This window comes from Labrus bergylta, chromosome 21 (assembly GCF_963930695.1).
Source record: "Labrus bergylta chromosome 21, fLabBer1.1, whole genome shotgun sequence".
NCBI lineage: Eukaryota > Metazoa > Chordata > Actinopteri > Labriformes > Labridae > Labrus > Labrus bergylta.
In genome coordinates, this window is record NC_089215.1 from 11,534,741 (window position 1) to 11,548,359 (window position 13,619).

General features: G+C 38.2%; 1 protein-coding gene across 2 annotated transcripts in view; it reads right to left on the minus strand.

The window, feature by feature from the left end:
* Window positions 1-2,411: 2,411 nt before the first annotated feature.
* The window catches only part of LOC109996877 (rho-related GTP-binding protein RhoN), a 31,090-nt gene continuing 19,882 nt past the window's right edge, over window positions 2,412-13,619 (minus strand). The window contains exons 3-5 of one of the 2 annotated variants that reach the window (XM_020651205.3): window positions 11,333-11,436; window positions 6,837-6,971; window positions 2,412-3,379 (exon numbers count right to left, since the gene is read on the minus strand). In XM_020651205.3, the coding sequence (XP_020506861.1) occupies window positions 3,125-3,379; window positions 6,837-6,971; window positions 11,333-11,436 (494 nt within the window). In that variant the 3' untranslated portion in view covers window positions 2,412-3,124. Of the gene's footprint in view, window positions 3,380-6,836; window positions 6,972-11,332; window positions 11,443-13,619 lie in introns of both variants that reach the window. The other variant, XM_020651204.3, reaches the window with a different exon arrangement.

The window sequence follows — 13,619 nt, forward strand, 5'->3', positions numbered from 1 at the left end:
GAACTGCATAATATTCTACTCATTGTGAGCACCTCTGGATTACAACATTGTCCGATGGAGAGTCTTATAGCCCTTTTCCTGTCTGCGACTTTACAAATCTTAAGCTTCTGGGCCATTTGGAGTTCATTTTTCCTCTTCTCACTTCAGCTTTTTCTCACACAAATCCTCTCGGCTAAGTGGGAAGCATCTGAGAGTAGCTGGAAAAAATGCTACCATAAAAATGAAGCATCTTTAGAAACTCGTCATTTAACGGTACTACTCAGCTGTTGAATGGGATTTTAGTGAGCCAGACGGGCCTGAAAAGACATGAGGGATAAGTGTTTACTAAATATGGTTGCTTACATTAGCTGAAGGCCTAAGAGACCGAAAAGTGACATTTTTCACAGTCGCTGTAGCAACAACATACATTTCTGCCACCAAAGCAGAGGCTGACCCGGTGCCTCAGGCTGATGTCACACCGGCCAACGAGTTCTAACCTTCAGTGATTTTATAGATCATTCTCCAGTGTCTGTACTTCCTTAACTGTCTAAACTGCATTCTGTACATTTATTTACCCAACATTAATTCAAGTACTGAGCAACAATTGCAGGAAAAACATTTTTAAACAGGCAGAAACCTCGAGCATCTGCCACTACTGGATGGACAGAGAACGTAGGAAATAGGGAGAGATGGAACGAGACAATCAAACAGACAGAAAGCCAGACAAGGAGACAAACTGATAATGTAAAATATGGTAGTCTTAGCAATAACACCTAAAATAAGGAAGATAGATAAGTATTGTAATTGGCGACAACAATCCAGAGAAACCTGCGGAAACTAGGAAATATATATCAAGTTAGTGGCATGCATTAATGGGACATGAATGCATACAGAAAGAGAGCGGGAGAGACAGATGGCTGGTCAAAATCATGAATGAGCCTGTCCTGGGGCACCATTGGCCTAGTGGTTATTTTTCGTGCCCCGTGTACAAAGGCTACAGTCCTCAAAGTGTGCAGCCGAAGTTTCCAAGAACCCAACCTGTGGCTCTTTTACCCCATGTCATTCCCAACTCTCTCTCTCTCTCTCTCTCCAGGATTTCAGACTCTACCCACTGACCTATCTCTAAAATAAAGGTATAAAACCCCTAAAAAATAAACATTTAAAAGCCCCTTATAAAGAATGCTCTTGCTAAGCTCTATCAATGAAGGAAAGGTTAAAGCTTACTGTTTAAAGTAGAGAGGGTGTCTGCCTCCTGGACCCTGACTCATAGATGATTCCACAGGAACTGAAGGCTCTACGTCCCATACTACTCTTGGAGACTTGGAGATTAGGTAATAATATTTTAGACAACCTTAACCAGGAAGGCTTATTTTTCACATGATAATAAAAAAAGAGAACAAGACTTTTTACATGCTAGTATTTTGTACACTACTTTCAAATGATCCACTTCAGGAAATCATTGTCCTTAGTGTCCATCTAATATTAACCCCCTGTAGCCCTTGTGACTAAATTACAATGCAAACATTGTCATACACTGTATGCATGCAGGATAGTTGTGTGGACATCCTCTCTACCACAACTACAGGCCGGTCCCTGGTCTCGCCCCTGGCTTGTGGGGTGACCTCACGCTCCCTGCACGACAACATGGCTGTGATGCTGTGAAATGTCACTTCGCTGTTGCTCACAGATACAGCGCCTTGCTGCAGGGCCTCATCAATGATGGTGGGAAACAAGTGGAACAAGAGTCACTGTTAAAGGTCAGACCGCAAGATTCATGGATACAGTCCAGACCCCCTGTATCAAATTGAAATGTTAGGGCAAAATACTCATTTTAGAGCTTTTTGCTGAATAATATTAAGTATTTCTGTAAATTGGTAACTAAAGGCAGGGGGGCAATTTTCTTTGACAGCACTGTTGCGGGATCGATAGCTTTTGTTTGCATGTATATTAGCATTGAGCTTAAAGAAACACTGTGCCTAAGTACCTCAAACAGATGTAAGCCATGCCGAAGCCTGTCTTAATAAAGACAAGCTTATTAACATGTAGGAATCATAGCTGTTCCAGATGTGTGAATTTTCCCTTTAATTCACTCATGATAATATAGAATTCAATCTCCAGTTTTGGGACTTAATGTTGTTTTTCATTGTCAGGAAACTTATTTGCCTTTACTTCTGTGCTGTTGATTCATTTTATAAATCCTTTTAAAGTTCTCCTCCCAAAGAGAAGAAGCTTTTTCTTGAAGAAAATGTTTTCTCTTCCGTAGAGAGCTGGAAACTACTGAGCTTTCTGCTCCAATGAACTGATGTGCTGTGAGAAATATTCCGGCCAAGACACAAGTATTATAACTCAAAGATTTCCCACTGTACTCTCCAGTTTTCAGAGCATTATTATTCAAAACGTTTGGTATTAAAGCTGTTCCAACACTCAGCAGAGCAAGTTTTTTTTTTATTTCATTATCACATGTACAACATACTGTAACAGTCACCTTTACTCCCTTTGAATGACTCGTCCCTCCAGTGTGCATTATTATAACAGTATTAATTTCACAACACTTCAGTATTATGTGGTCAGTGATGATTCAGAGCTCAATATTAAAAGCACTTGTGGTTTAAGAAAATTAGTGTGATCTCAGCCCACAGTTTCTTTGTAAGTTTTCTTTTTTTTTGTCTGTCCAAATGTTCTTTTCAATTAGTCATGAAGTGAAACAGCAGAGATCATTCGAGACATTTGTGAATGACTCTTAAAAGTTTGCGTGCATCGTATTTGTGCTTCGTTTACTTAAACACTTAAAGAAAGAATAGCATTTTTAAAAAAAAAGGAAGCAACACAAAAGAGGTCAAGACCTTCAAGTTGATATTTCTTATCGTTAATTTTTCATTTCATATGCACACTCACTTTTGGTCTGTCCTCATTGTTAAATTGTTCAAGTAAAAGTGGAACTCCCCCTGATAAGAACACGGCCACAGAGAAAGATAACAAGGAAAGACTTGACAAACAACTCCTCAAAAGAACTCCACGGGGAAAGCAATCGTTCTTGTATCTTCCTTTATGCAGTGCAAAGATCTGACAAGAATTCACCAATAAATTAAGTTCATGTGCAGTATGGCTGCATGTCCATCAGTGCACACGGGTCAGGTTGCTGGTCCTACATGAGTGTGCAGCTTTTGGCCCGGTCCTTTCTGACGGGGGGAGTCTGCTCGTGAATTTCAGTCCGAGGCGGCTGCTGGGAGACCCGCTTCAGGCCGCGACGTGATCCAGCACGTTTGAGCTGAGGCCGGTGAATGCGAAACACGGACGACAGTGTGGTGACGTGGAAAACATCGCGGACGCTGTTCTCAGAGTACTTCGAGGTGCACTCTGCGTAGGCCACGGCACCGATCTGCCTCGCCAAATGAGTTCCCTAAAAACACAGAAAAACATATGGGTCTGTTAGGAGAAATATGAAAGAGTTCTAATTCTAACAGTGAATATTTAAGAGCTGCTCTTGTGATGATTGTTATTCTAATATGTACCCTCCTTTTTTGCTCTCTTTTGGGGCCCATTAATAAGAGACATATCTGGCTCTTCAGTTGTAAAATCTCCACCAAGTCTACAGATATTTGGTAACTTTATCTGCCATTTGGTGTGAGCCATGTGGTAAACATTTGCTGCAGCTTCTGCTTTGAATATGATGGTGCAGATACAGAGACTTAACCAAAACCTGTTAATGTGCCGGCTACTAGATCAAATGAATAAATTTAATAACCCTAAAAATGATGTAAGAAACTGCAGTTGAAGAGTATGTTATTGTGGGTCTTTAGATTAGATTAGATAACTTTATTGATCCCCAGCAGGGAAACTCATTTGTCACCTGGTCAGTTCATACAGACAACAAACAATATCGACAGTACATCACAGTACACAACAAGTAAATAAAAAACACCACTGAAACCATTTGAATAATCATGTACAGCCATGAGTCTGAAACACAACTAAAAATGTTCATTAAAAGATGGCCAAAAAGATCTTTTTCCTGTCTGTGAAAGACAGGAAAAAAATCTTTTTGGCCATCGATTTAGTTTCAGGTAGGTATTAAAAAAAAAAAAATTAGTCTTGCAGCTTTAAAATATAAACATTCATCCAGCTGTATGCCTCTTTTTGCCTTTGTTGTCTAAAAGCAAGTAACTCAGCCACAAAGCTGCTGAGTGGCGTTACTTAGAGCTATGTCATGATAATTGTGTTTGTGTGTTTATAAGAGACAGAGAGGTCATGCGGTGGAAATGATGCTTTTGCATGTCCTTAAACCATGTTGAACCTCTTGAATACTGCTTGATGCCTCTTGTTCCTAAAACGAGTGAAAAATAGGCTTCCTCCTATCAAAACATGTGATTGCTGCAAGCCCTAAAGTATTGCGAGTGCAACCCCAGCCCTCTTTTAAACATTCTCAGAAGTTTATTTTATGATCACCATTTATTACTTCATGCTACCTTATTCTTTAAAGATCAAAGAGCCCCACTTAATAACAGCCTGTGATCTCGGAGGCACGATCGCTAGCTAGGGCATCCAGAAAGCTAAGATACTTCACAAAGCTATGAAATATTCAAGGCCTATCGGAGCAGCTGTAAAACTCGGGCGTAAAAGCTCTGCTTATTCCCAGTAGTGGTGGCAGCATCTTCAATCTGGACTGGTTGGACTTGCATCTGGTGCCGTTATTCTGCGGATCTGTTCTCGGAAATCAGACTCTAGGCTTTTGTTTTGTGTGTTGTGTAAAAAGACAAAAGAAAACTTTAATCAACACTAGGTCATACAAATGTAACGTTAACTCTTGTGCTGTCTGGCACTATGATGTACACTGTCTTGGGCACCTTTTTCTTGGGATTTTTGTTTGTTTTCATTTACTTTGTTGGCAATGGCATTTCTAGGCTGTCTGACAGCGTAGGTGTTCAGCTCTTAGTGTTAGTGATGCTAGCAGGTGGTGGTAGCAATAGTACTTCTCTTTAAAAATATGAAAGGCTTGAGATGTGCTTCCAGGGAGGCTGTATTATTTCTGCATTAATGGAAACGTTCCAACACTTTATGCCTCTCTCTGAAGACCGTAGGGTGATTAGAGCAGTACAGTCACACAGTTAATGAGAGGTTTTGTTCTGGTGGAGGCACTTACCCCCTCGGGATCACATCACTTGGTCAAGTGGCTACAACCCCCAGCTTTTTAGCTGTTTGCATTTCATTACTTTGTTTAAATAGGCCAATTAGGAATACTATGGTTTTATTTTCAACTTCAGCCATTTTCAACACCACTTCTATTTTCCATGTTTGTGTGCTTACTTTTTGGACAAGACTTAGGGCTCTTTGTTCAATGCTTAAAAGCCAATGTACACTTATTAAGGCTAAACATCTTTTCACTGTTTCACTCTGTAATCACACATTTAATCATACACAACTAATAACATAAGGAAATGCCATTTACCATAATGCAAAGACTTTATGGTGAAAAATGAAAATGAAAATCAGAAGGGATGCATTTCAAGAAAAAACAACCTGTTAGCAACCATAGCATAACTGCTTACTTACTGTAAGTATTCCTCCTTGTCCAAGCTACAATTACTGTATGATAGTGTTACAGGATATGAGAATACAGGTGTACATTTATACCTAACACGAATGTTAGCTAGCTAGAATTCTGTGAGCTAGCACACATAAGCTAGCTCATGTTAGCTAGCTCATGTTAGCTAGCTCATGTTGTTAGATCAGGTAATGTTTTCTAAGAAGGCTGAATGGTGATGTTAGCTGTTATTACTTTGTTAATAAGTTATTAAATGATGTTTTACCTCAACTATGTACTAAAGTACCTCAATTTTTTCTCAATGCATTGTATTTTTATCTGCTGATCAAGTTATTGTACATAAACAACATCACTTCATAACACTATTTGAGCTCAACCCTACTCATAACTTAAAACAGCCACCATATAAAATTATGTTGAATGGATTTCCCAGTTTTGATACAGCTTAGTTGCATATATATCAAAATGCTCTAAAAACATTCGCTCTAGTATCAATATTGTTTGTGCGTTCTTTATTTAGGATTCATTTAGCCAAGTAAGACCCCAATGTGAGTATTTCAGTTTGTGCAAGTTGGATGGCTGGAAGTTTGAAAGTTTCTCAAATAATTTCAGACAGAGTTTTTTGCTGTGATCAAATGTTTCTGTTAGAATGGAAATGAGTAACTTTATGCAGAGAAACTCATCTGGGATCGTGATAGACCAATTTTGATGTCATTACTGACAGGAAAATGAGAGTGGTTACATTTGCTTTGTCGGAGGTATGGGAAAATATTAATATGTTGACAAAAGGGTGCCAAGAAGCAGGAATTCAAATTTACATGAAAATAGGCTATTAAAATTCATGCATGCCACTGTTCATCGCTTCAAGACACAAACAAAACAATAGTATTATCGCACATCCGCCTGTTTGTCTCTATCTTTGTTCAGTCCTGGCTCTTTTATCCTCCTTGTGTTGCCATATTTGTTGAAGTTATGATCTGAAGCAAATGTCACTCTCAAAATTCATTTTCAAAAGTTTTGTTTATGTGCACAAGGGATGAAAGTAATTGTTGTCATTTGTCTCAATAATACTTTGAGATTTGTATTATTTGTGTTAGGCAAATGAATATGCAGGGAAAGTTGTAGAGCAGTAATTGTTTAAAACCGTATGTTAAGCCTGTTCCAAATATATATACTGTCAGATAAGCTGATAAAAGACTGCTCAGCTGTCGTTCATTTCAAGCTGGGTTTGACTCTGATGATTGCAGATGCTGGTTTGGGTTCCATGGAAACAAAAAGAAACATATATAAAAATATGAATGGCATTTTATCTAACCTGTTCGTGAGTGACAGGAATGAGTCTGTGTTTGGAAAGCTCTCTTAAGACGTTGAGGTCCGTCCTCATGTCCAACTTGCAGCCGACCAGCACCACTTTGGCATTAGGACAGAACTCCTGCGTCTCGCCCTGCCACTGTGTATCAAAAGACAAATACATGTCAGTCCACAGACACCACAGAGACAATGAAATTAACATTTATACCTTTCTGTTTTCCATCTCATCCAAAGAGCATGGACATTATTGAGTCAGAGTCTGATGTTCCATGTCAGGATAATCAAGTTCTTCTACTTTGAACTGTGTATAAATTCCTCCTCTAAATACTTGAACATGTTGTTACACGTATTTCTGGCAGTAAACACAGAACATAGATTAAATAAATATAGAGTGTGACTACAGCCTTTATTCATTCAACTTTTCATTTAAGATCCCTCAACCTGGAAAGTGTTTTATTAACAGGTACAAACATTTGGATTATTGCTTGAAGAAGAATTCATATTTTATTTAGAATCGAAACAAGTTGAGAGCCTTAGCTGAAGAGGTTCAAACATTTAAAAAGAAAGTTTTGATAAAAAAGCATGTCTGTATTAAGCTGGTGTAACTAATCAGATACAAGTATTATGTTCATTACACCATGTTGCACATTTGGTATTTGGACACTCAGCTCTTGTTATAAACTTGAAACATTTAGTTTAACAAAGTCTTTTTAATCTATAAATTTAAACTGAATTTTTTTTCACCAAGAACCTTACAAAAACTTTTTGCCTCTTCCTCGAGGGCCTCAGATCTGAAATAAAGGCACATTACATCTTGACAAGATAACATTACAAAACAACAACTAGTCTGACAAGACAAGCAGGGCAAAAGCACAGAAAAATAAAATACATTTGCCACTTTAGCTAATGCTGCTTCTGGTCAGACAGTGAAAATGTAAATAGACAGACAACAGTGATTATATTTGACTGACATTACTCAAACTATTTAACGCTTTGTCTCTGCAACTCCAGTGATTATCTCCTCACGACATGGCACAGGCAACCACTTCGCACACTTGCTTCATTTGTTCCCCTTGACAAAGACATCTTTCTTTTTTTTTTTAAAGCTGGATGTGTCTCTGCTGTCGGGGGCTCCAGAGTGTTATGCTGTTGTGCAGAGTGAGCCGTTGCCTTTCAATAGGCCAGTCCGCCGAACAGTATGCAACTGTTAATAAGCACCAATTTAGATGAGTCACAAAGGAGCCATGGGAAGAGTGGTTTATTGTTTGTGTTAATGTTCAGAATAAGTGAGAGTTTTGTCCAGAATGAAGAGCAGAATGAGAGCTGTCGGAGCTAAGAGTCTGGTTTATCAAGAGGAAAATAAGGCTGCAGTTTAATAACAGCTGAATTTTTAACTGCATATTTAAATATACTTATCAAAACCACTCTGAAATGCGGAAGCTATCATTGAGAAGACTGAGTTCATGCCTGCAGTAATATTTCTACAAATTAAGGGATGTTTAAAGACGTTTGAGGCATTAACATTAATTTACACACATTACTGGTTTACAAACCATAATTCTAAATGACTTAGTTTATGCACATCATGAGCTTAACAGTTGTAGCTTTAATTGAAATTTAGGTTGGGTTGTTCTGAAACTTGATGCAGACCTCCAAGTTCTCAGGATGAAATGTAAAAACTAAAACAATGGCTTTATGGCTCTAAAAAGTGTTTTTATGCTAACCGAAGAAAGGGCATGGGGTGTGCGCGGTTACACTATACCTGTTAAACGTTTGCTTTGTGGAACATGCTAGCGTGCTTATGTTTTAGCATTTAGCCCAAATCTTGTATTGTTCTTTGCTGCAATTATATGTGCACTGTAGAAAATAGTAATTTGTTCAATCTTTGACATTTTGTTCAACATCTGAGTCAAATTGAGTTAAATCAGGAAAAATGTGAAATGTTTTTGAAATATTGGCAACAGCTCTAGCAGCTTGTTTCTTTAATGTCATTTTTTTTGGGCCAGTTTTTGCCTTTACTTGATAGTACACCTGCAGAGAAACAGATAACATTGGAAGGAGAGGTTGGGGGATGACAGCAATTGGCCGAGGTCAGATTCAAACTTGCGGCTGCTGTGACAAGGGCTATAGCCTCTGTATAGTTGGTGCTCTCTAACAGCTGAGGTAAACCTGTGCACCTTGCAGACGGTTTCTAGTTTCATGAAAAAAATTGTTTTGTTTTTTACCGGCTGACCTTATGCTGACATATTCCACTTCTCAGAGACGGTGGTGTGATCACAATTAAAGACACTTACAGACAGTGCTTTCTTGTTGTCTGTTGGTATCTGTGCATGATGTATTTTGCAGTCTTTAAGGATAGATACAAAACATAAAGCATTATTGTAGCTTTCATCATTTTGTTCACAAATAAAGTGATTCTTCAATCCAAAAGGGCATCAGAATGGAAAGAGACAGGGAAAAAAAATAGCAAGATGGGGGTGTTAGGGTGTTTTCAGTCCTCCAGTCAGAAAGTTAAAAAAAAAAAAGAAAGAAAAAGGTGAGAAAATGTCACTCGTGGCAAAGCAAGTGTTGAAGCGTTTCAAAAAAAGTGATAGCCGCAGGATAACATCTTACGTTGGGTAATGCTCTGACGTAGGAGATTTGATGAGCATTTGAAGAGAACAAAGGATACAAAAAGGGAAAAGGGAAAAATAAGGACTTCAAGAGGTGTTTTTGTAGCTTAGTCGTGCTGTGAAAAGAATATTCCTTCTCAAAAGAAAATTGGAGGACACGAGGACTTGTTAGTCTGACAGTTTGTCAGAAATGGCAAAAGTAAAAGTGCTGTGTACTACAAGGGAATTATTCGAGAAAAGAAGCTTGCTGATGGAAAATATGCAAAAAAAATAAAAAAATAAAACCATGACTCGGAAATTAAAACAAGACAAAATGGCACATTGCAATACTTAGACAGGATAAAGATAAGCTGTTAGTTTTGTCTTTGAATAGAGGGCCCATTCAACATGTCACTTTGGCATCCTGTGCATGCATTGTGTGAACAGTTTATTCACCACTATTACTGAGGGAACCTAAGGTCATCTAACGAGGTCAGCGGTCAAGTTAGTTCTCAAGTGGACCCCCTGTAGATGTGAGAATTTGTCCACCATGAAAGATTTGTGTTTTGTCTTATGCTGATGATGTCATTGATGAATGATGATACGACAGCAGGAATGTCTGTGGACTCGGAAAGGTCAAACACCCCAACACTTTTGATGTTCATCAACAGTTTTGGTACTGCAATTGAAAAAAAAAGAAAAAAAGTTCCAAACAAGTCGAAATACTCAACCATTGGAAAGGTTTTTATTATTAAACATTCGCGACTTTGGGAATAAATTCAGATCCTAGTAAGTCCATCTTCAGGCTATAGCATTTCCATATGCCATAAACACTTCCTTTATGTTACAATAACACTTAGAATACAGTCTAGACCTTCTTTTTGTGTGAACTGATGTGAGAAAACTTTATTTGTGTTTTGGGGATAAATGTATGAAAATTGATTGTTTAATGGATTAATATCCACTGTCCTTTTTTTGTGCAAAAATGTCTTTTAGCCAAAGCTAATATGAGGCTTCACCATTCTTAGTTATGCTAAATGACTGTTTAGCAGATTATTCCTTGTTTGTGTTTCAATAAACCATGTTATGTTGTAGGAGATAGTAAAAGTCTAAGTCCTGGTGGTTCCATTGTCAGAACAAAGCTCCAGCAACAAACTTACACAGAGCAAACAGGACAAACATACAGACTTTATTTGGCTAACTCAGACTGCTGCAGCTTTGGCAAAACGTATCATTAACCAAATGTTAAGCTGCCCACAACCTTGGAGAACTTTAAGATACATTTGATTTAAGGTTATTATTTAGCTATCCTGCTAGACATGTTATCTTATGATTCACTATCAAAGCTCTCATAGTGTCATTTATTTTTAAAGCATTGTTTTTGGCATGCTAGGAGATCTGCTTTTTGATAAGACCCAAATATAATTGGCAAAAAGTTAGCATCTAGCATTACCAGGTAAAGAGCTAGATTTAAACTGGAACTTCTTGACAATAAAAACGGAGCTTAAGATTGTGAATACTGTTCTTTAACGACTAACATTAGCATATAGGAGCTCGTGCATAACTTTAAAGTTGCTATGTGAATTATGTTTATATATTGTTTGCATGAGGCCAAAGAAATCAATTGTTATAAGAGGCGACGTTTTGATACAGAACAAGAGCTGTAGATATTGTACACTTTCTTTAAATGTGGTTATGCTTTAACAAAAATGTCTCTTGGCCAGCATAGAGCAGAAAAATGATTTCAGTGACCTTTAGCGTACACATTGCATTTGAGTTATGTAATAAGTAGGACTTCAAATAGCAAAATCCATTCTTTAAGGCTCCTGTTGTCTGACGTCCTGACAGGAGACAGAATGTACCTTGAAATCTGTCACACTCTGTTCCCTTCTCTTAATGTGACACTGACCTTTTTCAGCACGCTGTCCAGTGTTTCTGGACGGCTGATATCGAAGCAGATGAGCACAGCGTCCGCATCAGGATACGCCAGAGGCCGCACATTGTCGTAGTAGGCTGAACCTGTGGGTGAAAAGGACACAAAAACATGACCGACATTTCCAGGTAGATGCCATGTAATTGACTTTTTTTGAAAGTTAACTTTCCTATCTCAAAGTGAGTCCTTACAGAGCACTCTCAGCTGAAATAACTATGATTAAATGTAATTACCATGAACTAAGCCATTTCGCGAAGGACAATGAGTGGGTGTGATTCATTGCTTTGGAAACAATCAGAGAGGCCCCGACCAGGAACCCCAGGTCTGTTCGTCTGACAGTTTTGAATAAGCTGACAGACTTGTGATGCTGATATGTAATATGTATAATGCCGGGCTCACAAAAAGCGTCACCTGGAATTTCAGAATGGCATGTTTTTCTGCCGGGGGCCCGGCATTGTGACTTAGGGAAGGGGACACATTCCTATCTAGAGGGGACAACATTCCCTTTGGGTTACCGTCTTTGTCTCCATCACTACAAGCTTTTGTCACCACACACAAGGCTTTGGACCACTTCACAAAAAATGTGTTTGTCAGAAAAACTCCCATAGAACCCCAATGAATTGAACATACCGCAGCACAGCCAATATATACCACGAACTGAAAAAACACATTACACGACTCACAAGAGTTAAAAATCTGAAGAAAATGTTTTTTTGCTTTTAAAATGTCATTTTTTTAAGGTCACTGGGTTCAGATACAATTCAACTATAAAGTATAGTATATTCTTTACACTAAAATACCTCTTTTTTTATGTTTTTTTTAATCACTTACGTTTAATGACTCTTCCCTCAGTCATGGATATAAAGCTGACATAAAGCTTAATGAGCACTTGACCGTTAGCTTGTCAGTCGACGCAGCTAATGGTCGTATAGTCTCAGTGACGTGTGTATTTCAAATGCAGCTGGAAAACCTTTTTATTTATACATTTATATTTCCAATTATTTATCCAATTTCACAAATGAAAGTAAAGGTTGAGCTAACCAGTTCTACAGCTCTATATTTCAGTTATTTTGTGCACGCCACCACAACCCTGCCTCTGCATATTCCTCTACTGATTTATTATATTACATCACAGAAACAAAACATACGGCAACTGCCATTCCACTGTGAAATTGCAACAAAACTCCTGTTTGTTACACCCTTATTTATGACTTTATTTCTATCAGTTGCAACTGCAACAGACACCCCTAACCCTAACCATGATTCAGTCATATTTCTGAACAGATCCTTGATTAACATTTGATAACTGAATAAAGTTAGGTGAACATTTGAATATAAACAAATTCAATAAATATATCAATCATCAGTTCCCGAATCATTGTAAAGTTTGTTTCAGATGATTGTTTTCACATCATCTAAGTCTATAAAAATGTGGAATTGTTAACATCTAAAAAATAGGATTTTTCCCCCAAAGTTGGCATTATGTGTGCTACAGAGAGCAGCCATATTTATCCTGTTGTGTGTGTCATTCTGTTAAAATATGTCCCCCAAAGTAGAACACATGCTTGTACACGTGTGTTTCTGAGGTCATGAATGTCAAAATAAAGGTCACAACCAATTTTCCCCCTGTCGCTTTGACTTTTCCTGCTTCTGGGCTTCACACACACACTCACTTTTCTTACACCTTTTTAAGGTGCAGTTCAAGTCGTAACATCCACTGCAAATTGGAATGATTAATTAAGTGTAAGGAGAAGAGGGCATGGCGCAGATCAAGTCCCTATAAACCTGCCACAGGTTTCCATCAGTGAACAGACAGCAGCAGTTTCACAGCTCCACCTCTGCATTAGACCACAGCTATGATGAACCAACCTTTAAAAGGTTTCTCCATTAAAATCCACTGGATTCCACTAGACTCTGCTGAACTGAATAAAACAGCAATTTCTTTCTTTTCTTGATGTCACTGACTTTTTGTTGTTGTATTATTGTGTGTGTTGTGTTTGTGCCTTTTTTATGAAACACCATATCTTCATCTCAGCCCACCTGAAGCCCTGCAAACTGTATTTATGAAATATTGCTGGACTAATCTGTGCAATAGGATGGGTCCCTGTAAAAGAAGTCATTGCAGAACTGCTGTCTAAGCGCTTTTGCAAGTACACCGGGCTATATAGACTACAAGTGCAGAGTCATGTGTTTTGGTCAGCTACTCTCAAAAGAAGTGGTGCAGAGTTTTAACAAAATTCTTTCAAATACTTTTTGGTGTATT